The 23540-nt window shown below is 46.9% G+C and overlaps 1 protein-coding gene and 1 non-coding gene across 4 annotated transcripts in view; one reads left to right on the forward strand and one right to left on the reverse strand.

Annotated features, from left to right (window-relative positions):
* Positions 1–365: 365 nt before the first annotated feature.
* On the reverse strand, positions 366–438 carry TRNAD-GUC (transfer RNA aspartic acid (anticodon GUC)). Its single transcript has one exon. It is a non-coding gene; the product is annotated as a tRNA-Asp (tRNA).
* Positions 439–4304: 3866 nt separating this feature from the next.
* CCDC6 (coiled-coil domain containing 6) overlaps positions 4305–23540 on the forward strand; it is a 149392-nt gene continuing 130156 nt past the window's right edge. For all 3 annotated transcript variants that reach the window (XM_060034954.1, XM_060034953.1, XM_060034955.1), the window contains exon 1: positions 4305–4747. In XM_060034954.1, the coding sequence (XP_059890937.1) occupies positions 4439–4747 (309 nt within the window). In that variant the 5' untranslated portion in view covers positions 4305–4438. The remainder of the gene's footprint in view (positions 4748–23540) is intronic.

Here is a 23540-nt window from a genome sequence, read left to right on the forward strand (position 1 = left end):
GATTCTCACTTGATTTACTGATGACAGTTCTTCAGACTGCTGTTGGTAGAAATGGTTTTGATTCCTGTAAACAAATAGTGAGTAAACACATGTGGGAGGGTAGAGATGAGATATGTAATTTATCTTGTAGGCTTTATCTCTTGCCTGGGTTGGATACTGCATATGCAAGGGTAGTTAAATGTTAATCAGTGTAAATATTGAAAAGGCATGTTAAAGAAATGGGTGATTGAAGACAAACAATAGTAAGAAGTGTAAGTGTGGATGTGACTGTTTGGGTCCAGGATCTCCTGGCTAGTTGACACTGGGAATTGGTTCGTTTTTGGTTTTTTTTTTTCTGTAGCGCCATGCGGCTTGTGGGATCTTAGTTCCCCAACCAGGGACTGAACCTGGGCCCTCAGCAGTGACAGCACAGAGTCCTAACCACTGGACCACCAGGGAATACCCAGACACTGGGAATCTGAAATGAGAGGGAGCCTCTCTTAATGGCTCACTGGTATGTTATCAATATGTTGCCTGAAGAGCCACTCCAAAGTGGGCCTGCTTTTGCCCTGCAAAAGTAATTGTTCTACTAGATCAGTGGTTCTCAACCTTGGGCAATTTTGCAACTTCTGGAGACACTTGGTCAGCACGCTATTGGTGTCTAGTGGGTAGAGGCTGGGAATGCTGGTAAACGTCTTACAATGCACGGGACAGCCCCTCTACCCATGCCCCCAGTGAACAATTTTCCAATGGACCTAGAGATTATCATACTAAGTGAAGTAAGCCAGATGGAAAAAGACAAATATCATATGATATCACTTATATGTAGAATCTGAAAAAAAAAAAAGATACAAATGAACTTATTTACAAAACAGAAATAGACCCACAGACATAGGAAACAAATTTATGGTAACTCAAGGGGAAGGTGGGGAGGGAGAAATTAGGAGGATGGGATTAACATATACACATTGGTATATGTAAAATAGATAACAAACAAGGACCTACTGTAGAGCCATAGCACAGGGAACTATACTCAGTATTTTGTAATAACCCATATGGGAAAAGAATCTGAAAAAGAATATATATATATATATATATATATAACTGAATCACTGTGCTGTACACCTGAAAGTAACATGACATTGCAAATCAACTATACTTCAATTTAAAAAAAAAGAATTTTCTGGCTCCAAGTGTTAATAGTGCTGAGGGTGAGAAACTCTGTACCAGACTTAGGGACTAGACTTAGCCTCTAAATCAAGATATATTTAAATAAACACTATCAATTACCTTTCAAGAAATGATAGCACCCCAGTGGCACATTCTACGATTCTATCCAAATTCTGATAATCTGTGATAACCATCTCATACTTGGCTTACTCCAATTCTTTTTAAAACTGCAATGGTGGGTTCTGCAACCACTAAATCCTTTCAGAGTTTGAATGAAATCACTTGTATCTCACACTAATGTAATTAGATACGTACAGCAATTTATTTAGAGCCACTAAAAATTAAACAACAAAAATCGCCTATGATTTATGCCCTTATTTTAGCTTTATTATTGAAAGTTCCAAGGCCGTGGAGTAAATCAGCCGCACAAATGGACTGGGACAGATTTCGATGTTGTGCTTTGTAATTAGACTATAGGTATTCTTTATCTTTGTTGTCATATTTTTGCAGCTCGAATTTAGGACAAAAGAAAATTTTGTTATTTCTCCAATGGAAGTGACGATCTACATTTGTCTCTTCTTCCTCCAGGCAACACAGACTACCATTTAGTCTTCTGATTCATTTCCCCTGGAAAGCTGGGAAGAAGTTTTATGATATTATTGGTTTTCTAACTAGTGTTTTCATTGTAATGCTATTACTGAACCAGTGTTGTGATAAATGGTCTGTTTATAAGGGGAACCACTTTTACAAGTAGAAAATTAGACACGCTTTTGCTTTGCAATAACAATAAAAAACCACAGTGAAAAAATATTCTCCAGTTTATTCCCATCTGTATCAGCAGGGAAGCTTTAGAAGATGGCTTTCTCCCTAAAGTCTTCTAAACACAGTTACTGCCTGTGGGTACCAGGTCAGAATGCTGTTTTCCTCCAGATCCTGTTCAAGACCAATCCATTTTAAGTTACCATAACCGTGGGCCCTTTAAGAAAGTCAGGCACTTTAAACCCCACCCCTCTGCTGACTTGTAGCAGTAGGTCCTCTTTCTGAGGCAGTTGGTGATAAAGCTGAGAGCCAGCTTGCCCCCTGCTTTGCCTGGAAGGAATGTTTCTAAGTAAGCTTGAAAAGTGGAAGCTTTAAGATACTGTGGGATAGGGAACAATGGAAACTTGTGAAGTATGGAAGCCAGACTGGCTCTTAAGATTCTATCACGGTGCTGGATAAAGTGGAAAGAATGCTGTTAAGTCTGAGTTTCGCCTTGTGGCACTGCTCCCTGCTAGCATTGCTCCTCCATTTCACCCAGCAAGTGAGTTTTCCAGAAGCCGTTTCCAATTTAACGAGCTGCTTGTCTCATGTAGCAGATCCCCAAAAGGAAAAGTCAGCGAGAGGAGTCAGTTTCAGTGAAAATTAAACTGGATCACTTCTAACAGAATTATTTACATTGGTTGTATGCTTCTGAAGAGTAAAGCCAGCTCTCTAGTTTTCTTTTTGTTCCTGCTACAGCAACAGTGGCTAAGTCCAGAAGTCCTCTAGTACTAAACTAAAAAATAATTAGGAGAAATTTGGGGCTTAATTGCAGTTGGCATTTTGGAGCTGTCTGCTAGAAGCAGCCATCTTGGTAAAAGACGATGTCATTTGGAACACTTGGAGGTTTCAGTTTACTCCCGGGTACCAGTTTTCATTAGCCATTGAATAACAGTGTAATCATTAAGTCAAGTTTAGGTTTAAAGATAATGGAGGAGTTGGAATAAAAATCATTAAAGCCACTTCTTTATTCTTCCTAACACTTTATAAACTTTCCCCAGAGTGCAAAACAATAAAAAAAATTTTACACTTTATTTTTTCCTATTTTTTGTTTCCATGTGTTTGTTCTTCCGTTGGCTACGCTTGGATAATAAAACTAGTCTGGTCAGTTTCATTTTCTGATTTTTATACATAAGTGAAAGCTGTTTTGTGTCAACCGTGTAAAGTGTTTAGAATCATCTCACCTGCTGGGCCAATTTCCTGTAAGCCTTTGTTTGGGAGGGGAGAGGGGAAATACAAGTTTTGATTTTGAATTTCTTATGCTTTTCAAAACTAGAACCCTGAATTAGACCACAGTAGCATAATTACTCTGTTTTATTTTTGACCTACTAAACTTTCCTACAAGTGGGCTAAATGATCGTAAAGAAGAATGATGGTTATGTTGTATTCCCACTTAATCACCACTATTAGTATAGCCGAATGCTCTGTCTGCAGTTACTTTGGAAAATTGGCACTTAAAAGAGACGTTTTAATCCACAGAAAGTGCTTCTCTTTTTTTCTTTTGGGATTAGATAAATGTTACTGTCTTAATCCTATTGCGCTACAGGTCCTGGCATTGTCTGCAAGATGCAGAGAGAGAAAAAAAGTTGCACCTTGTTTAAACAATTGCGCGCAGTGTGGTTTACCAGATTAGGAGGAGGAGGAGTAGAGAGGGCGGCGTGTCTTTTCTGCAAATTTTTTCTTAACGAGGTTAACCTGTGGCTGCTGTCGCCTCGCCCTACTCGGCTCCTTGTAGGGTAACTTTCTGTTCTGTGAGCGCTATCCGAAGCTTCCCAGGCAAGCTCACGGAGATCAAACTAAAAGGGCTGCGTGTATGTCTGAAACAGACAGAGGGAGACAGGAGCACACACTGTCGGCGGAAGATGGGGCCACGGGCTCGGCCGGGGCTGGATACCAGAGCCGGGCTGACCTTTCCACGTGTCCCCAGCACCTGCGAGGCTAGTGGGTCGTTAGGTTTCCTTCTCCCAGGAGCTGGCTTGAGCCCGGAAGAGGATGGGCGGCCTCGGGCTTAGGTCAGGGGGCTGGGAGGCCCACCCTCGTAACACTTGTGGCCGGCGAGCGGCTGGCGCGTAGGTTGGCCTGGCCTTCCCGCCCCGGCCGGGCCCGCGCTTCCCCAGCCGTCCGGCGCACGCCAGGAGGAGGGCGGCTGCGGCGGCGGCGGCGGCGGCGGCGGCGGAGGGGGGCGGGTCTCGGAGCTTTCGGCCGGCTTTGCAGGGCGGCCTAGCGAGCGCGCCAGGCCCGGCTGGAGCGCGCCCCAGTGCAATACTGCCCGAGCCCGGGCGGGGTCTCTGTTCGCTGGCAGAGGAGGTCCCTTGGCAGCGGGAAGCTCCCTCTCTTTCTCTCGCAGCCACTCCGAGTCTGCGCCCTGCTGCCAGGCTCCCAGCTCGGCGCTCCCCTGTGCTCGACCGGCGCCCACTCATTCGCAGCCCAGCCTTCGCCGCCGCCGCCTCCCTGCTCCTCCTCCTCGTCGTCTCCCCAGCCCGCCGCGGCCATGGCGGACAGCGCCAGCGAGAGCGACACGGACGGGGCGGGGGGCAGCAGCGGCAGCTCGGCCGCCATGCAGTCGTCTTGCTCGTCGACTTCGGGCGCCGGCGGCGGCGGTGGCGGCGGGGGAGGCGGCGGCGGTGGGAAGTCGGGGGGCATTGTCATCTCGCCGTTCCGCCTGGAGGAGCTCACCAACCGCCTGGCCTCGCTGCAGCAGGAGAACAAGGTGCTCAAGATCGAGCTGGAGACCTACAAACTCAAGTGCAAGGCGCTGCAGGAGGAGAACCGCGACCTGCGCAAAGCCAGCGTGACCATCGTGAGTGTCCCCCACGGGCGCGCCGCAGCGCCGACCTCCGCCCGCCCCCGGGAGACACTGCTCCCAGACCCGGGCGGCCCCCGGGCTCCCCGAGGCTCCCGAGGACCCGCAGAGAGCACGCTCCCTGCCAAGACCCGCTGGCCCCGGAGGGTGGGGGAGAGGGAGGTGTCCCTTCGGGGCCGCGCGGGTCTGCCCTCCCCGGGTCCAGGCCCCTCGCGGGGTGCGGGAGGAGGCTGCTGGAACCACCACCCGCGTTTCCTTGTCGCCTCTGGGGAGGAGGCCCCTCCCGGGCGGAGCTGGAGGCCGGCGGCGTGGCTGGGGAGGCGGGGTGGGACTTTTTTCAGTCCTAGTTTGCTTGAGGGGTGCGTTCAGAGCCCGGGAGCCCTAGGCAGAGGGAGAGGGAGGAAGCCGGGGCCTGTTCCGGGGGCCTGCGTTGGGGTTCGGGGGGTGCGCAGCTGGGCTGGGTACTTCGCTGGCATCAGGACGGCGCTATGGCTGGATCGGCCGGGGAGGGGGCGGGAGAGAGTGGCCGGGAATCCGGGAAGTGGAGTTTTTCTGGCCAGGATCGAGAGGGAAGGGCGGGTACCGGAGCTAATGCTCCCACCTCCGTTGGAAGCCCTTTCCTTGGGTGGGGGGTGGCGGCGGCGGTGTACAGCCGGGAGAATGCAGCATCTTATACCGGCCTGGACGGAGTGAAGGCTACGAAGCCTGAACCGGCCGAAACCTGGGTGAAGGGCATCGACTGACTCCCTTGCTGAGCAAGATGTACGTGTGTTTGCTTCATTGGTGGTGGAGTGTCTAGGGATATTTTGCCTCGGAGTCCGGGCTGTCTGTTCTGTTTCCACCTGGCCTCCAGAGGCGCCCCCGAAGAGGGGAAGTTTAGGGGTGTAGGTCTCCCTTTTAGTGTAGCAGGCCTTTAGAAAGGCCACTATTAGCTATGGTGAGGCGAAACATAACTGGAAAAAGTACATTGTGTGCTCTCACCTACCATCCCTGCCAGCTAGCCACATCATTAACTTCCAGGATCCTCCTACAGATAGCCCTGTTGAGATCAAAACAGATTCACAGCCAGGAGGAGAGAGGAAAGTGTCAAGAAACCAAGGGGATAAATTGCTATTGCTGCTGCAGAATAGCTGATTAGGCTGAACCTTCAGGTGGAGAAAAAGGCATGAACTTGGGGGCAGATCAAAGATCACGACCCTGGAAAGGAAATGGGGCGAGTTTAGGATGCCCCTGTGCCAGGAAAAAGTCTTCAGTGGAGGAGGGCGTGTGTGTATGCTCCCCCCCAGTGCTAGCTCACACTTGGGAACTGGGTGGCATTCTGAATTTGCTTAGAAAGCAGGTTTTCACCCCAGTTTCAGTGTGATGGGCAGCCTAACTAGAAATTGATTGTTGAAAGACACTCCGCATGCTCAAATCCAGCCCTGGTGGATGGCATTGGAGCCATATGCATGTGTCTGCAGACTGTAAAGTTCTTGAAGTGCCCTTTTGGTAGGAAGGGGGAGGAATTTGCAGAGGCAGCCGCTTCCAAGCCTCTTGAGTAGCTTTTTTGGCTGAGAGAGATGTCTACGGTGAGTGGGGGTTTGAGAAGAGGGAGAAGCCGGTGGAAGCAATTTAGTTAAGGTTGGAGTTAGTAAATGAGAGGGTTCGTCGGTTTCTTGGAGAATGTGAACCACCAAAAGCAGCAACACTTACACGAAACAGAATCTCTGGCTTCTTGCGTACTGTGAGCAATTCAGGCTGTTTTTGTTTGGGAGGGAGGATGGGGGGGGTGGAGAGACTAGGAAAGGGTTATCTGTTTGACACCTGGCCATATTAAAAAGTAGGTCTGTAAATTGTACACCACACGTTGGCTTTGCATGGACAAACACATTCGTTCCTGGTGTATAAGATCAGAGACCTCTGAATACTTGGCGAGAAGAGCGTGCGAGGTGGTGGCTTCCTTGGTACTTCCCGCAACTAAAACTGACATTTCACCAAATACGCCTTGTGAAATGTTCTGTGGCCTCACTGAGTCAAATTTTAAAATTGTTTTAGATGACAGCCTATACGTACCAGAAATTTCTCCATGCTTCTTTAATCTCTGATTAATATAATCAGGGAAACAAATAAAGTGCCTGTGGTTTCCTGAGTTCCCTAGTACTTGGCAGGTGTTACTAAGGCAAATGCAGAGGAGAGATTCCTTTCAGCTTTTGAGAGTTAGAGTTAACTGACCTAGGACGCAGATTGTGTTTGGGGGGTTTGACCTCTAGGGTGTGTAATTTGCGAGGAGAAATGTGTGCGACCACATGAACTGGGTCTGTGGATGTAAGGATTCCATTGAACAACACTGTCATAGTCTATGTCAAGGTTAAGCTGCACAGCCCCTGACAACTCTAACTGACATATAGCCCTTGCTGGTAGCTGCCCAGGAAGTGTTTGACAAGGTCTAGATATTCAATTAAGTGAAGGCTTTGCTAGATTTTTCACTTTCGAGTTTATTTGAAGGGAAGATGGTACCAGAATCCTATTAGTACTTGCCTTCATGGCTCTCACTAGTTCCTCTAATTGTGATATTAACTTTCATGTTTTGAACACAAAAGGCGATTATGGATGTCTTTCATTTTCCTTGAACGTATTCAGGAAGTTACCTTGCTAATCAGCTACACCCTGGGAAGAGAGCAGTGTGCTTTTATTAAAACTGTTTTTTAGAGTAGTTTTAGGTTTGCAGAAAATTTAAGGAGAAGGTGCAGAGATTTCCCCAATATTCCCTGCCCTTCCTCCCATCCTCCATTATCAACATCCCCCATCTGAGTGGTACATTCGTTACAATCAATGACCCAACATTGAAACATCTTAATCACCCCAAGTCTATAGTTTACATTAGGGTTCACTCTTGGTGTTGTACATTCTGTGGGTCTGGGCAAGTGTAAAATGACATGTAGCACCATAATAGTATATAGAGCAGATCCGGTGCCCCCAAAATCCCCTGTGCTCTGATTTTTCATCTGTCCCTAACCCCTGGCCACCACTGATCTTTTTACTGTCTCCATAGTTTTGTCTTTTCCAGAAAGTCATATAGTTGGAATCACACAGCCTGTAGCCTTTTCACATTGACTTCTTTCACTTAGTAATATGCATTTAAGTTTCCTCCATGTTTTTTCATGGCTTGATAGCTCATTTCTTTTTAGTGTTGAATAATATTCCATTGTTTGGCTGTACCACAGCTTACTCATCCATTTACCTACTGAAGGACTTGGTTGCTTCCAAGTTTTGGCAGTTATTAATAAAGCTGCAGTAAACATCTGTGTACAAGTTTTTGGGTGGACAGAGGTTTCAGCTCATTTGGGTAAATACTAAGGAGCACAATTACTGGATGGTATGGTGAGAGTGTGTTTATTTTGTTGAGAAACTGCCAGACAGTCTTTTTGAAGTGGCTGTAGCATTTTGCATTCCCACCAGCAATGAATGAGAGTTCCTGTTGCTCCACGTCCTTGCTAGCATTTGATGTTGTCTGTTTTGGATTTTGCCCATTCTAATAGGTGTGTAGTAATATCTCATTATTGTGCCCTCTTTTTTTAAGCCAAGTCCAAAGGCCCATGGAAGTTCTTAACCAGTGGTCTTTTCTGTCTCTTTTGGTATATAGGCGTTTACTCTGGTCCAGCTACCCATTTAGTAAAGGACTGGCTTCATGGGTCTGTGTTCTCCGCATTTGTATGATAGAGGTAAACGTCATCTTTGGGGAAGAACCAACTGTACGAGGCCCTTCATCCAGGTCCACAAGTGTCTGGTGTTACCACTTGCCCCCGGTGTGTTTTCTTTGGCTTAGAGGTGGAATGGAATGTTTTGAGTGATTATCTGATTTCTCCCAGTAAATCAGCAGCTGAACCAGACTGCTTATTATCGATCATAATTTCTCCTTTGGAGTGGAGAAAATAAACAACAAATGCTCAGTCACGCTGTTGAGTAGTTTTTAGATGTTAGACTAAGTCTATCTGGCTTGTCCTGTGAGTTAAAGTGTAATCGGAGACTGTCTGACTCAGTGTAGTGAGATGTGTCCAGGGGTCGCGGTCTCTGAGAAGATGAGGAAATGCAATTGTGGGCAGTAATTGAATGGCTTGTAAGTTCTGGACTAGTTTCTCAGGGTATAAGCAGGGTCTCATACTTGGCGTGGCTAGTTCTCTAAGGTGTGTTTTCTATACCACTTCAGGCCTTCGCCATGTGTTTGGTTAGAAAATAAATACCTATGTTAAATCACTAGAGTTTAGTTGTCTTTTTCTATCTATAAAATTAGTCTTTCATTATAGAAGTTTAGGGAAATAGAGGAATACAAAGGCATTTTGAAGTTATAGTAGAAAAACATGTTAGTACGGCATGATTAGAAAACCTGGCTATTTTAAACATCAACAGTGTAATGATTTCATTAACCAGTAAAAGCCACCGTATAGTTAATATTGTGGATTTTGGATTATTTGTTCTGGAAGCCTAATACATTATTTTCCATTTTTTAAGACTTAGTTTTGGCAGACTCTGTGAAGCTATCAGATCAACATTGCCCTTATAAAAAGGTGTAGTGTGTGTCATTTTTTTTTTCCTGCTTTAAAACTTTTTTTCTTAGGTTCTTATGGTAACACCCAACTTTAGACACAACTCTGAGAAAAGTATGACCTCACAGTTAGGTCTAATCATACACAAATCCAGTCTTCTTAAGGAGGCTATTCTTAGATTTTTTCTATATGTTTCATATAATCTCTTTGTATTTGATTAAAAAACAAATCCCCACAAAACCGTAGAGGACAGTTGTGACAGTCTTTTCTAGTGCTTTTATTTATTTTGCTGAGGATGGGGAATAGTTCAGAGAATCACCAGTATCTAGTTTGTGGTGACTCTTGTTCAAGACCAGAGACACTGGTCTGAAGCAGAAATCCAAGCTGGCCGTTGCTGGCTCACAGATTTCCAGTGGCTTCCATTGGCCTCTGGATCCAGGTAAACTTCCTGTGGTTTACCAGGCACTGTGTGCTCCAGCCCCTGCTTGCTTCACAGACACACCCCTCACATTCTCAAAGCTCCCACTCTGCTGAACTGCTGGTTCCTGGAATTTCAGTAGATTTCTCTGGCTTCTCTAAGATGTACCTCCTGCCCTTAAATGTCCTTTCCTACCCCTTCACCTAGTAAATGCAAGTAGACTATACTTCCTCCCCGACCCCAGCGTGCGCTGGCACTGCCTGTTTACTAGCCACACACTGGGTTACGTGCCCATTCATGAGACCGCCCCTTCTCCAGGCCCCCATCACATAGGTCTCCCCTTTGGGAGATGGCAGATGTGTTCATTCCTTCAGGGGCAGAATTTGCCTTGTTCACTTCCGTTCCTCAGTGCTTGGCATGCAGTAGACACTCAAGGGGATGTTGGGTTGACCGCAGAGGCATTGGGTGATGAGGTGTTTTTGTTTTGTTTTGTTTTTTACTGGGCAAGGGCGCCAAGACTGTCTCCTGACCTTGTGCTCATAGAGCTGCTCTGCTGCCTGCGTCCGGAACAACAGCAAACGCCATCCTCACCATCGTTGGACGGATGAGTGGATATATTGTACACTTTGGTGGAACACTACAAATCAGTGTGTGTCCCAAGCCTTTGCTTTCTAACTATGGATGATGTTGTAGGCTACTTTGTAGCATATACCTAGGCGTTCGTGATACATTTCACCTCTAAAAGGGGACAAAGTGTCTTTGGGTTCACCTTTCCAAGGGCTTTGTTGGAAGTGTTCAGATTTGCCATCTCAGTTTTGGTGATGGTGGCAGGTCACTCCAGGTGTTTCTTATAACCGTATTTAATGTTGAAATGCCCCACAGTGGCTTCTGGGAAACAAGCATGGCCGTCAAGGGTGGGGAGACATCGGGGCAATTACCAGGCACCTGAATCTCCAAACCGAGGAAGTTGGCAGCAAACAGGATGGGGAGACTTGCTGAATTCTGTGGATTTCCACACGTGGCTTGCAGAGTGGAGTTCGGGGGGTTGATAGAGTGTCACACCCAGTGTGTACTTGCATTCATTTTTCTTTTTTTCTTCTTTTTTCTCAAATTATGCCTTGCAGCATTTACACCTAGAAATGCTAATCTGAGCTTTTAGACTCATACAGCCAGGTTGAGCAAGGAGTAACAGTCACCTTCCTTGTTCCCTCAGTGGATAGGTGTTGTATTTTGTTTTCAGTCACCGTGCAGTTGCTTTTAGATTGATTGATCATCAAAGCTAGCGAAGTAAATGTTCACAGGTTCAGGGTGTGCTTTCTTGGTGGTGGTTGAAATTTTCTTGACAGGGGAACGAATGTTCTGGAAGATATTTCTAATCGTCAGGATCTTGGAGTGGGGTTAACTTGCAGACTCTTCCTATTTTACTTCTCCAAGGCTGTCAGATTTTCTTATCTTTGATGCTTCTCAAGCCCACAGCTGTGGATTTTATCCCTATTTACTCCTACCAGTAAATTGCAGATGTCACACTGTGTAGGCCTTCTCTTTCAGGGAGAGTATTAATATTAAACAAAGGGTTAATAGTTTGATGGTTATTTAGAATGAACTCACCTCCTTACTTATTATTAGTCCCTAGATTCGATGCATGGGGTGCAGTTTGGTGATTAAAGTTCATTTTAATACTCGTTTAATGCTGGGGAATTTTCACCTCTTCAGTATGGCACGGAATGGCGTGTGATAAATACAGCCTGAAATAGGATTCAACCTACAAGTACTTGGGAACTGCCTACTGTGTGCCAGATACTCTGAAATACCCAGAAGGAATGTAAGGCCTTCTCCAGCAGGATTGCACTTGACTTGCATTCAGCTCGGCCCCAGCTGGGTGCTGTAGGGAATTCAGAGCAGAGGGAACGGTCCTTCCCTCTCCAGCACTTTGCAGCCCAGAGAGTTGTGAAATGCAGAAATAACCAACATACAAGTGGAAACAAGAAAGGTAGTTCAGGCAGACTGGTGCCAGGGTTCCAGGGAGGGCTGGCTTACCTTCCACCTTCCAAAATGAAGTTCATCTAATGCGGTGAATACATCTGAGGAAAACAATGTGTCATATTCACTCACAGTTCGATTAGCTTGGAGTTTATTTTTATTTTGTAAGGCAGAGATGGGGAGAACTGTTGCTCAATTTGTCTGTCCAGGTGGCACCGAAAGGCTTTTTGTTTGTTTTTAATTTTCTTTTTATGTGCTGATGATTGAAAAGAAATGGCATTGATGTTTTTAATTTCATAATTTACATCTGCCTGTAGATCAAAATTATGTAGGTGGTTTTTTTCATCTATTCCTGTTACACTCTGGGGCCCACCCACTTTCCTTACATGGAAATTATTGGATGGACCAAATTTCTTAAGTCTTTAATGGGAAACTGTGTTTACCTTAAAGTTAATTAGAGATACTAGTTTATGGACAATTTCAAACTCCAGTTTTTTAAAAAAGCGGTGTTGATTGATGGCATAATCTTCCACGCATCTGTTCCAAATCAAACCAGCCTCTGTGGGTGCCAGGTTTGTGTCACCAGTGAGCTGGTTAATACCCTTCAGGGCGTCTCAGGGCACTTGGGATCAAATGAGGCCATTCGCTGCTAAGGAGCAGAGTTGGCATATTCAGCTAGACAGACGTAGCTCATAATTCAAAAAAGTTTTCCATAGGAGGAAAGAGGAAAGTAAAAGAATGAAAACATGGAGTATGGGTGAGCTAAGGAGAGTTCTTAGAAATCTAGTACCTGTATTAAACCCTTCATGTGTTTCTTTCCTTAGTGAACAGTCTTGTGCAGTCAAGGTTTTTGAGACTGAATTAGAAGGGCTAAAATAGTCTTGAGAGAAAAATTATTTGGTGTTTAATTATAGGAAGAGCTTCTCAACTCATGAAATTATTTGCATGTAAGCAGGGGGTTTTTTTTTTCAATTATCCCAATATACCAACTCAAATAATAACTTTTATTCTATTGAGATTTTTGTTTTTGTTTGGGGTTTTTTGTTTGCTTTTTGTTTTTGTTGTTGTTCTTCACTAGGCAGGCCTTAATTTATCTAAACAGACATTTGCTAAGAGTCAAAACATTGTGTCTCTGCTTCGTTTAGTAGCTCCCGATTATAGAAACACAAAAATTTGAGGAAGGGAGACGCAAGCGGGAAGAGATATGGGAATATATGTATATATATAACTGATTCATTTTGTTGTGAAGCTGAAACTAACATACCATTGTAAAGCAATTATACTCCAATAAAGATGTTAAAAAAAAAATAAAATAAACAGCAGAAATTTAAAAAAAAAAAATTTGAGGAAAAAAATCGGTTAGATGATTTTAACGTCTTTGTTAATCAAAGAATACAATTTTGAGTATATGTACCATAAAGCAGAGGTTTGGACTTCTTTAGGTCCAAATCACTACCTGGTAAGGTGCCATGTCCTTTGAAAAATATATTAAGTATTTCACATCATTTTAAACCTTCAGTGCGTGTAGCTTATTATTGAGAAATACCCTAAGTACCCAGAGAAGAGGGCCAGTGACTTTTTTTTTTTGGTAATTTTTCTTTTTTTTTGGTGGTAATATATACACGACATAAAAGTTACCCTTTTAACCTTTTTTTTTTGCGGTACGCGGGCCTCTCACCGTTGTGGCCTCTCCCGTTGCGGAGCACAGGCTCCGGACGCGCAGGCTCAGCGGCCATGGCTCACGGGCGCAGCCGCTCCGCGGCATGTGGGATCTTCCCGGACCGGGGCACGAACCCGTGTCCCCTGCATCGGCAGACGGACTCTCAACGACTGCATCACCAGGGAAGCCCTAAAATTTGTGTATTTTTTATAGGAAAAATTTAGTCTGATCTACAGAAGCAGCTAGCTGCTTTTTCTTGTCTTGGTGTTGAAGTTGTGAATTAGGACCCAAAGCATTTTAATTAAAGTGCTGTTGATATCTTGCTCCGACTTCGATTTTTATTGCCTGTTGGCCATCCCACGTCTGGTTCTTTCCTGTCATTCAGTAAACATGTGGCACCCCAGCTCTGGGCTCTGCACCGTCGCTCTGAATTTGCCTTTAGAGTGAGCACCCAGATGTGGAGAACCTGGGGAGGGACTAACCCACAGTGAAAACTTGTCCTCTGGGAAAGAGAAAGGACTGGGAAAGGAAAGAAACCTTGTAGATGATGGGTGCCCTTTTTTTTTTTTTTAGTGAAATGTCTCATGTTTAATTTCCTTGATGGCATTTCGAATAAACCATAATTTAAGGAAGTCTGAAAAAGAAAAAAAAGCTTGAGATTCTTCCTTCCAAGCATTGCTCTACTTGCAAGTCATTTTGTGCTGCTGTGACGACCGCTAATGTTTACCCAGTGCTTTTACTATGGCAAAGGCGCTGTCTGGAGGCCTGGCATATATCCTCTCATTTAATCTGCACCACTGACGGGTAGCCTGCAGATTTGCAAATGCAGGCCCAGAGAGGTCATGTAACTTGCCTGAAGACCCCAGGCTATCGGGGGGGCTGGAATTTGAACTCCCAGTCTGGCCTCAGAGTTTAAGCACAAGACTACCCATAAATTAATTTATGAACAGTTTTATTTTGATCCTGTTGGGGGCGTTTTCCTCTTAGTTGTTCCCACACTGTTGTAGCCCTTCGTTTAGAGTAGTGAGGGCTGCTCCATTAGCACAGCAAATTCCCAGGATGCCAACCCAGGCCTCAGGGAGTGTATCCAGGGTAGCAAACTCCCTGCTTTGGAAAAGAAACAGTGATAAAGAGGGTGCCTTCAGTGGGTAGGGGGGCGGTTTGTCAGCACCTTTCGGGCTGTCTTACCCTCCAGTATTGGGCCTTGGTCTGTTCCATCCCTGACCCTGTCTAATGTACCCCAGTAGGTGCCACCTCTGCTGATAGCTCAGCCATCTGGGCGCCTCTCCCCACCTCCTCTCCCCCCACCCAATCCCAGGTTGGAACAAGTCCCGTTGTACTTCTGTTATAACCTCTACTTAAAAATAGTCTGACTAGCACAATAAGAGTGGATTGTTTTTCAAGCACTGTATTGATCACCTGCTGTATGCCAGGCGCTGTGTCACGGATCGCAGCTGGGAGGAGACTGCACTCGGGGAGCTGGGGGAGGGCCCCTGACTTAGGCCGGGAGTGGGAACCACAGTCAAGGAGGGCTGTCTCTCTCTCAGGAGGTGACGCTGAAGCTAAAACCTGAAGGAGAAATTGAAGTTCATGTAGGTGTGGGCAGGGGCGGTGGCAGGAGGAAGCATTCCATGAATGTGGGGAAAGAAAGGAAACTGGGGAGCAGAGCAGGGCCGGCGTGGGCTCTTTTCCTGGGTCCCATCCAGGGGCTAATGACAGAAGCGGGCAGGGAAGGGGGGGACGGTAGGAGCGTTTCTGCCTTTTCATAATCTGCTCTGGCTGCTTAGTGCAGACATTGGTGTTTCCCTTCTAAACTGCTGGGAGACAGGTACTTTGTCATTTGTCATCTATAAGATGATCTGTCTTATTCCATGATAATAATAGCTACGGATTATGGTCTCACTCTCTGCCCGGTGCATATCTGAACACCTTACTTTCAGGGACTCACTTCATTCTCATAGCAACGTTTTGCTTTCTCTGTGTCCCAGGATTTGAACTGGGCAGTCTGATGGTACCTTGGTCGGCGCATAAAACCCTGCCATTTGAAGCATCATTTGCATTTTTCCATAGCCTTAGCACAGCAGCTGCTCAGTAACGTTGGTGGAATTTATTTTGGGGGGTGCCCAGGTTTACTTCTTATTAAACTCTAATGGAGTTAAACATACAGTAAAGTACCCAAGCTTTGAATGTACCAATTTATGGAAAAGTGCTCAGTGAATTCACGAATGAATTCACCAGTGTAAATCATTTCCCTGATCAAAATGCATGCTGGTATCAGCACCCCCTGAAGTTCCCTTGTGCTCTGTTCCACTCATCACCCCTCCAAAAGTAACCTTGTTCTGACTTCTATCACTGTAGGTTAATTTTGCTTCTTTCTGAACTTCATATGACAAGTGACTTTATATAGAATGTATTTTGTATGTGTGTAGATTCTTTGATTTCTTATCCTGGTTTCTACACTGACTAATTAGTCAGCCTCCGTGTTACCTGTAGCGGTGCTTCTTTGCCACTGCTATGCAGTGCTCCACTGTGTGAGTATCTGTGGAATTGTTTTCAATTTAGCTCTGCCCCCTGGGTAGCCCCACCCCCTTCCCTAGTGTTGATCACTGGGCACTGGGAGGGGACACAGGCCCTGCAGAACGTGTCTCCCAGTTAGTTGAGGTTCTAGCTACCTTGCTAGTTATGTTATGCTGCCCTCAGAGCCTTTGAGCCTTGGTGGACTTACCTGGTTAAACCGGTCTTTGGAGTTGGTACCTGTCTTGCTTCCACCCACTGTCGTTATGAGGATCAGATGAAACAGTGCACATCAGAGTGTTTTGGTAATTTGTGAATTATTATTCTTGTAGAAAATGATATTAAAGATGATTAGTAACACCCCCCCCCCATACACACTTTCTCTTGTTCTCCAAAATGTGTTTCAAGATCAAAACTGTTCTTGTTAATCCTGTATATAACATGATGGTGCAAAGCAGCGTCTGGCAAGCTGAGAGGCGACGGTTTGAGGCAGCAAGAACCAAGCTCTGCGGAGACCTCAGGCTGGGGAGCTCTGCAGCCTGGCTTCTCAGGGCCTGCGTTTTTCTGGCACTTGGGGATGCCTGGGAACTCGGCCGATTTCCTAGGGTTTGGTGAGTCAGGATGAAACCAGCCTGTGTGGCCCTGTAAAAGTAACAGGACAGCAGGAGGCAAACGCGTTTCCTAAAAGATCCATGTTTTCTTATAGGCCAGTTGTCGGGCTCCTTCCGTTATTTCATGAAAAAAGACCCAGCGCGTGCCTTTGCCCAGTTTTCTGCCTCTACTGCTGTGCGCAGCAGGCAGTCGTCCTGCTTCTGTGTCGTGTGACCTTTGACCCTGTTTCATGGGGGTGTGGGTTCTAGAGGGCGGACTTTGACGGCCCAGACACGAATGCCTCTCCTGCTTAGCGGCTGGTCTGAAGAACGGAAAGCAAAACAGGACTCTCTGAAACTGCCCAGCTTCGCAGGCTTGCAGTGCCCACGTGCTGGAGGGACCGTCGGGCCTGTGAGCCCAGAGTGGGTCTGTGGAGGCCAGCAGTTTGCTCGCTGGGGACTCCTCAAGGGACTGGTTTTCTTTCTGTTGCCTCTGGCTCTCTCTCTAGCAGTAGAAATGGTAGCCTGGGGACTTCGTGAAGGTCGAAGGAGCGTGCTTTTCACCAGGGCACCGTTGGGGTTTTACTCTCCTGCTATGAAGGCTTTTGGTGTGATGAGAGGGGGCAAGGAGGACAGACAGACAGACGGGCAGTCGGTGAAATTCAGGGACTCAGCTGGCATTGTCAGTAAACGAGTTGCAGCAGGCCGTCTGGGACCCAGGGCTGCCCTTCCCGCCTTTGCTGTCATCTGTCTGCTCTAGCCAAGGCTGGTAGGGTCTTCTGGTTTCTCCCTGCCTCGCTCCCGGGCTTCTTGGAGTGCCTGCCCATCGAAGCCTTTGAGATGAGGGAGAGAACAGCACTGATCACTTGAACCCCTGATTTGTTTGGTTCTTCCTTGACCCCGCGCCTTGCAGCTCTGGGTCCTTGGTACGTGATGGGTGATGTGAAAAGGCACCTGGAATCCACCTGCCAGCCCACACGCGGAAGCCAGTAGGCTGCGCTGATTTTCCTGAGTACATTCTTTCTCTTGTTCTCGAATTCCCGTGGGTTCCACCGCTCACATTTTTTGTTCTTAGGCTTTGACATGTTTTAGATTAGCATGCTCCGTGAGGCCGTCTGTGTGAATCATCCCTTCTTTCCTTTTATGCATTAACTCCTTTCTGTTTTCCCACCCCTGGGTTCTTGGAGAGAACTTGGTGGAATGGAGAGAGACTCAGAAACCAGATAGGGGTGCCAGATTCAGCAAAAGAAACACAGGTTGAGGAGCTGTACTTAAATTTCAGGTAAACAATGAATAGTTTTTTAGTGTCTGTATGTCCCCACTGTGGCATGGAACACACGTGTGCTAAAAAATTATTCGCTGTTTATTTGAAATGCGAATTTAACTGGGCATCCTGTATTTTATCTGGCAATCCTAAAACCCATTAAGACTTAAAAAAGAAACAAACAAACAAACAACTCAGTTCTGCTCCTGCCTCCCTCTGTGATCACGTGGCATCTTACCTGACCCCCTAAGCCACTGTGCCTTCTCTAAAAAGGGCTCATGCCGTCTTAGCTCTCAGGTTTGGGGGATAACTGATGCCCTCAGGACACATTCCGTGTCTTCCTTTTCTGTCTTTATGGGGTGATGGTGGATCTCCTTGCCCTTCCTTTGCCTCCTCTCCTCCTCTGTGAAGCTAGCCCACACTGTCCTCTCCTTTAGTGTGGCTTCTTTTTTTTTTTGGCTACACCGAGTGGCTTGCAGGATCTCAGCTCCCGGACCAGGGATGGAACCCATGCCCCCTGCAGTGGAAGCACGGAGTCTTAACCGCTGGACCGCCAGGGAAGTCCCTAGTGTGGCTCTCTGGGGTCTTCTCGGGGCATCACCTCCTCTTCTTCCTCAGGCTGCTCTCAGTTCGCTTTCACTTTTTCTGTCCTTCCTCCACCAGCTTCCTTATTTCTTCCTCCCTGCAAGCTGTCTTTGACTGTCTGTCTCAGGTGTCTCCCTTTATTTGGCCACATGTTACCAGCCCTCTTGTTTCATTTCTCCTTTCCTTCTGAGCCTGCAGTGGCACAGGGAGAAAAGGGCCTTTCGGCCTCTCACTGTAGGGCCAGGCACAGATAACAAATACTTTTGGGGCCTCGGTTTTCTCCTCGGTTCACTGAGAAGGCTTGTTGAGAGTTCAGGGATTGCAAACGGTCAGGCTGCTTTTGGCCCACAGGTGAGTGGTTTGGCTTCAGAGTTTGGAAAGCCCCTTGGAAAGAGAGGTCTTAGGGCAGGAAAGGCACGGATGCTCTCGTTTGCCTTGGGCATCATCTCTGTCTGTCAGCTTCACAGGCTGGTTCATTTTGCATCTTCCTGGCAGTCGGGTTTGAAACCCCGGAGCTATGTTTCAGGTAATGGCTGATGAAGCCAGCATGCACTGTTTCATTGAGCTCTTGAAACAAAACCACAGGGCACAGTTGGTGCAGATTTACAGATCGAGAGAGCTGAAGTACAGAGAGGTTACCTTGCCAGAGTCATTGGACTGGCAGGCCGGCTCTGCAGCCCCCGTTCTTCGCCACTGTGTTGTATTTCTGTGACCACTTGCCGCTGTGAGGTTCCGTGAAATTCCTTGTAGGAGTGCAGAGTAGAGCAAAGTTTGTTTGTCTTTTACGTTCATAATCTTAAGTCCTTGTCCTGTCATCTGGGCAGTTGCTCTATATTCTTGGGTAGTGAATCCTTAGACTCAGTTTCCTCTCAAGGATCCTTCTTCTTTCCCTTTGTTACCTGAAAACTGGGTTTGCCTCTTGGTGGGTTTCAGGTCAAAAGATACAACCAAGCCAAAGAGGGGGAGAAGGAAAGATTTATTACTTGTGGCAAGTAAGGAGGACACCAGGGATCTTTCCCCAAAGCAGTGTCTCCCCAACAGCAAAATTGGGGTTCGGGATAGGGTTAGCTAAGGGTACATGCATATTCTTGAAGTGGCTTGAGCAGAGATTTCAGCATAGAATTGGGGCAGAGTTTGACAGAGTCCAAGCTTTAGTTTATTGAAGTCACGAGGGTCAGAAAAGGTCAGTATCATTCCGTCCCCCACCTGGGTGGGGACCTTTGTCCCTGCGGAACTCAAAGATAGGTATCAGATTATATGTCCCTTGAGGAGGAACTAGGACTCTGTTTTATTGCTCAGCTTTTGTTTCCGGGCTGCTTTTCCTTTGTTTCTGCATTCCCTCACTTCCTTTAAGATCGTTAATTACTGAGACCTGTTCAAGGGCAAGCACTGTGGCTAGGCTTTGATCACAGGTTGGCTTAGGCCCAAAATGGCTTCCCTTATGTCAAGAAAGCCATGCCTGGTTCTCTTTCTCCAGGGACCCCCTACCCTACCTGCTTCCACCGTAAAGATGTTTCCAAAAGTTTTCTCTTCCTGCGGCCTGCCTCTAGCGCTTAGAGATGATCAAGTGTCCTTGGCGTTCATTTAACTCAGTTTAGTTTTTGGACACCTACTAAGTGCCGGCTGTATGCTTGAGATGTCCTTTTAGGAGTAAGGCAGGGCACCCAAAGCTCAAGGAGACTTTGTGAAGGAGCTCAGAGGCTGCTAGGAGACAGGTGAGAAAGCAGTGACCACAGCATGGTTGAAGGAAGATGGAACCCATATAGGGTTCACACAGGAACACAGACCCTGCAGAGTAGGAGGGAGAGAATTTAATCCCGGGAGTTGGTTATCCCAATGATAGAGTCGCTGAGAATACAACTCACCGGGAGGTGCGGTGAGACAGGCCAGGGGTTTGGAGCGGCAGGACAGCACTCCCATACCTCCTCCTCCAGAGGGCAAAGGGTAGAGGTGGTGTTATCAGAGCCCAGGGCAGGGGTCACTCAGGGAGAGGGCTGGAACCATGGGGGCCTTGAGACAGGAATGCTGCCCAAGGTGGAGAGGAGAGGGGAGAAACACCCCAACCCTCCCTTCTTCCACCCTTCCAGCCTCCGGCCTGTGCTTTTCATTGGCTGAATCGGCTTGAAGATCTCCGATTCCAGGGAACAGGGAGATGCAGCCTGCAGAGGTTGCCCCTCCCCCGCTGAGCAGGAGACGGGCAGTCAGTGCAGAGCTCTTGCGCCAGACACGCCCAGGACTGGCTCCGGCAGAAATGAAAATGGAATGAGTGGCATCGGCCTGGGTGGTCGCTGAACGCTTCACAGATGGCAGAATGTTGGAGGACTTGTAGTCTTTCATGGCGAAGGGCATTCCAGGGAGGAGGACCTGCAGGGACCAAAGCACAGCAGCCGGAAACAGCAGGCTTCGCCTGCAGCATCGCAGGTGGCTCCAAATGGCTGAACTGGTACCTGCCGTCTTGTTGTGTCCCTCTTTCTTCTGCATCAGAAGCCCCTTTCCCAGAGTGCTTTCTCATGTCCGTGTTCTCATTTATGGCTGAAGTGAGTTTTCCCACGGGGAAGGCCGAGTGGGGAGCTCTGCACCTTGCTGCCTCCTTCACAGAGCACATGTCCTCTCACAGCAGCTGGGGTGCCTCGCCAGCCCAGAAAGCAGTTTATGGCCAATGCCAGTTACACATGGTGCCTGGGACCCTTCCCGCCCCAGGGCTCTGATGAGGATGCTGATGCCTTGGGACGAGACAGAGCTGCTCACATTAGTGACTCTTCGTGGCTTGTCTCCTAGCCTCGAACGTCTGGCACTCGATCATGCTGTTAGAATCCATTTCTCACTTTCCCCTGCTGTGAAATCTGTTTTTATGATGATGGAGGATTTTGTTTAAACTTTTTTTATGATGGAAGTTTTCAAGCGTGCACAAAAGTAGAGTGAATGTACAAACCGCTTAGCTTCACCAGTGATCAACAGATGGTCAGTCTTGAAGTGGTTTCACCCAGAAATGGTTCAGTTTGCATCTCTGATAAGGATTTTATAACCACCATACCATTATCACGTTTGAAAAAAATAGTAGTATTTACTGTAGTAAATTTGTGTTTGAAAGGTAAACAGCAAAGGCTTTTCTGGAATTAAATGTGTTATCCTTGCGCCCCCTCTGCATTAATGCTTTACCCCTGTGCCCTGAGGCACAGATGGAAATCTCTTCCTCACCAGTGTGCCGACCGAAGGCTCTGGGACCTTTTACCTGCTGCCCTGTTTCTTGGTACGAGCCCCAGAAGAATCCCAGTCATGCTAGATCTGTCTGTCCTCAGGAAAGTATGCGGACAGGCTTCCCAGCCCCCATGGCACACAGCGGTCTGAGTCTCAGGTCACCACCTTGTGCATGTAGGGCAAGAATCATGGCGTCTGCAGCTCTGCTGCAAGGAAATCTCCTTTGCAGTCTTCCCTGGAAGCCGGGAAGTGTCTGCTGAGCACCCTGGAGGAATCATGCCATAGCAAGGTGGGCAGGCATCTAGAAAGTCTGGCGCAATGTTGTGTGTGAAGCCACGCAGGGCTCGATGGCAGCAGCCAGGAAGCTGTGGGCAGTGTGTGCAGACGGATGGCTTCTGGACAGGTAGGAAATGAGCATCTTGGCGCAGAATCTCCAGCTCTGAAATCTGCAGCTTGTGCGGCATCCACAGAACGGTTTCAACTCACCTATTTCACTGGAAATCTCACAGCAAGTCTGTGGGGGAGGTAGTGGGAACCTCACCTGGGAAACAAAGGATCTGGGGCTCAGGTGAAACGCTCAGGGAGGAGTGCCAGTAAATGGGACAGTGGGCTTGCAAGGTAATGACCCAACTCCCAGGCCAGGATGCTTTCCACTTGGCTAGCTCTTCAGCAGAAAAGGAAAAAAAAGGGATCTTGTCCTTCCACACTTAGAAACAAGGGGGACTGACTGTAGCTTTGACGGTAATGCATGAAGGAGAGTGAGGTGGCAGGTAGCAAGTGTCCCTTTACCAGAATTTATCCAGATACTTGCCAGACCTCTGCCAGGTGGGGCCACTCCACGAGGGTAATGAAGCCTCATGGGGGTTGGGGCAGGACGGCCAGGCCTTTGACTTCTGTGAGTCTAGGAAAAGAAATGGTGGGCGGTTCACCTGTTGAAATGACCTCCGAGGGACGGTCCGGATTATTTGACTTTGCTCTCCTTTGCCTGTGTCAGCTACTGTTTGAAATGGGCCGCTGGCTCGGGGGCTTGGGTGCTTGGGCCTTTGGTTACTTTTGGAGCCGTTGCTCTTTGTGGGAATAATTTGACCTCTGTAGGCCATAGCCTTTCACTTTTCACTGTGTGGTTCCCAGACTTTGCTCTCCATCTGAATCCCCTGGAGAACTTCAGAAGTCATGATACCTGGTGTCACATCCTTCAAATTCTGGGGACAGGAGCCAGGCATTAATTTTTGTTTGTTTTTTTTTTTTTTTTAAAGGTTCCTAGGTAATACATTTTTGAGTACATATTAATCTCACCTGAGGCTAGAGAAAAACTACTGCCCCTTTAAACTGTTCTTTTGTGGTTTTTTTCCCATTAGTTATTTTTCCCCAGCTTTATTGAGATATAGGTGACATAAAACGTTGTGTAGGTTGGAGGTGTTGATTTGATAGACTTGTATATTGCAAAGTGATTAACTACTGCAGCATCAGCTAACCACCTGCATTGCGTCAGTCATGTAATTACCTAAAATGTTCTTTTATTTTTTAATTGCATTTTCTGAATAGCAGAGGCAGCTCATGACGTGCTTTCTCCTTCCCTTTTACACAGAAGGTGGTGTAAAGGATTCTCTGTTCTGTGCCTCTCCCACTTAATTATATTTTGGAGATTTTTTGGTAACGGTCTGCTGATTGCTTCCTCATTCTTTTTTACAGTTGCATAGTGATCCATTGTATGGCTGGGTGTTACAGTTGGGCATCTCATTTGTTTTCAGTCTCTGGTCTCACAAACAAGGTTACCGTAACCTTGAACATGGATAATTTTGTCTGTGGGTGAGTATATCGAAGGGGATACATTGCATTTGTTAACGCTTACCTAGTGCGTATTACGTACTGGCTATCCTTTTAAACCATTTCCTTCTATTGGCTCAATCCTCACATTAGTCTGTGAGGTAGCCAGTATTATTACCTCTGTTTTACAGATGAGGAAACTGAGGCTTAGAGAGGCTTGGGTGATTTGCCCAAAGTCAACACCCCAGAGAGTGGCAGAGCCAGAATTCACAGCTAGGCAGGCTGATGCCA

Source organism: Delphinus delphis, chromosome 16 (genome assembly GCF_949987515.2).
Source record: "Delphinus delphis chromosome 16, mDelDel1.2, whole genome shotgun sequence".
NCBI lineage: Eukaryota > Metazoa > Chordata > Mammalia > Artiodactyla > Delphinidae > Delphinus > Delphinus delphis.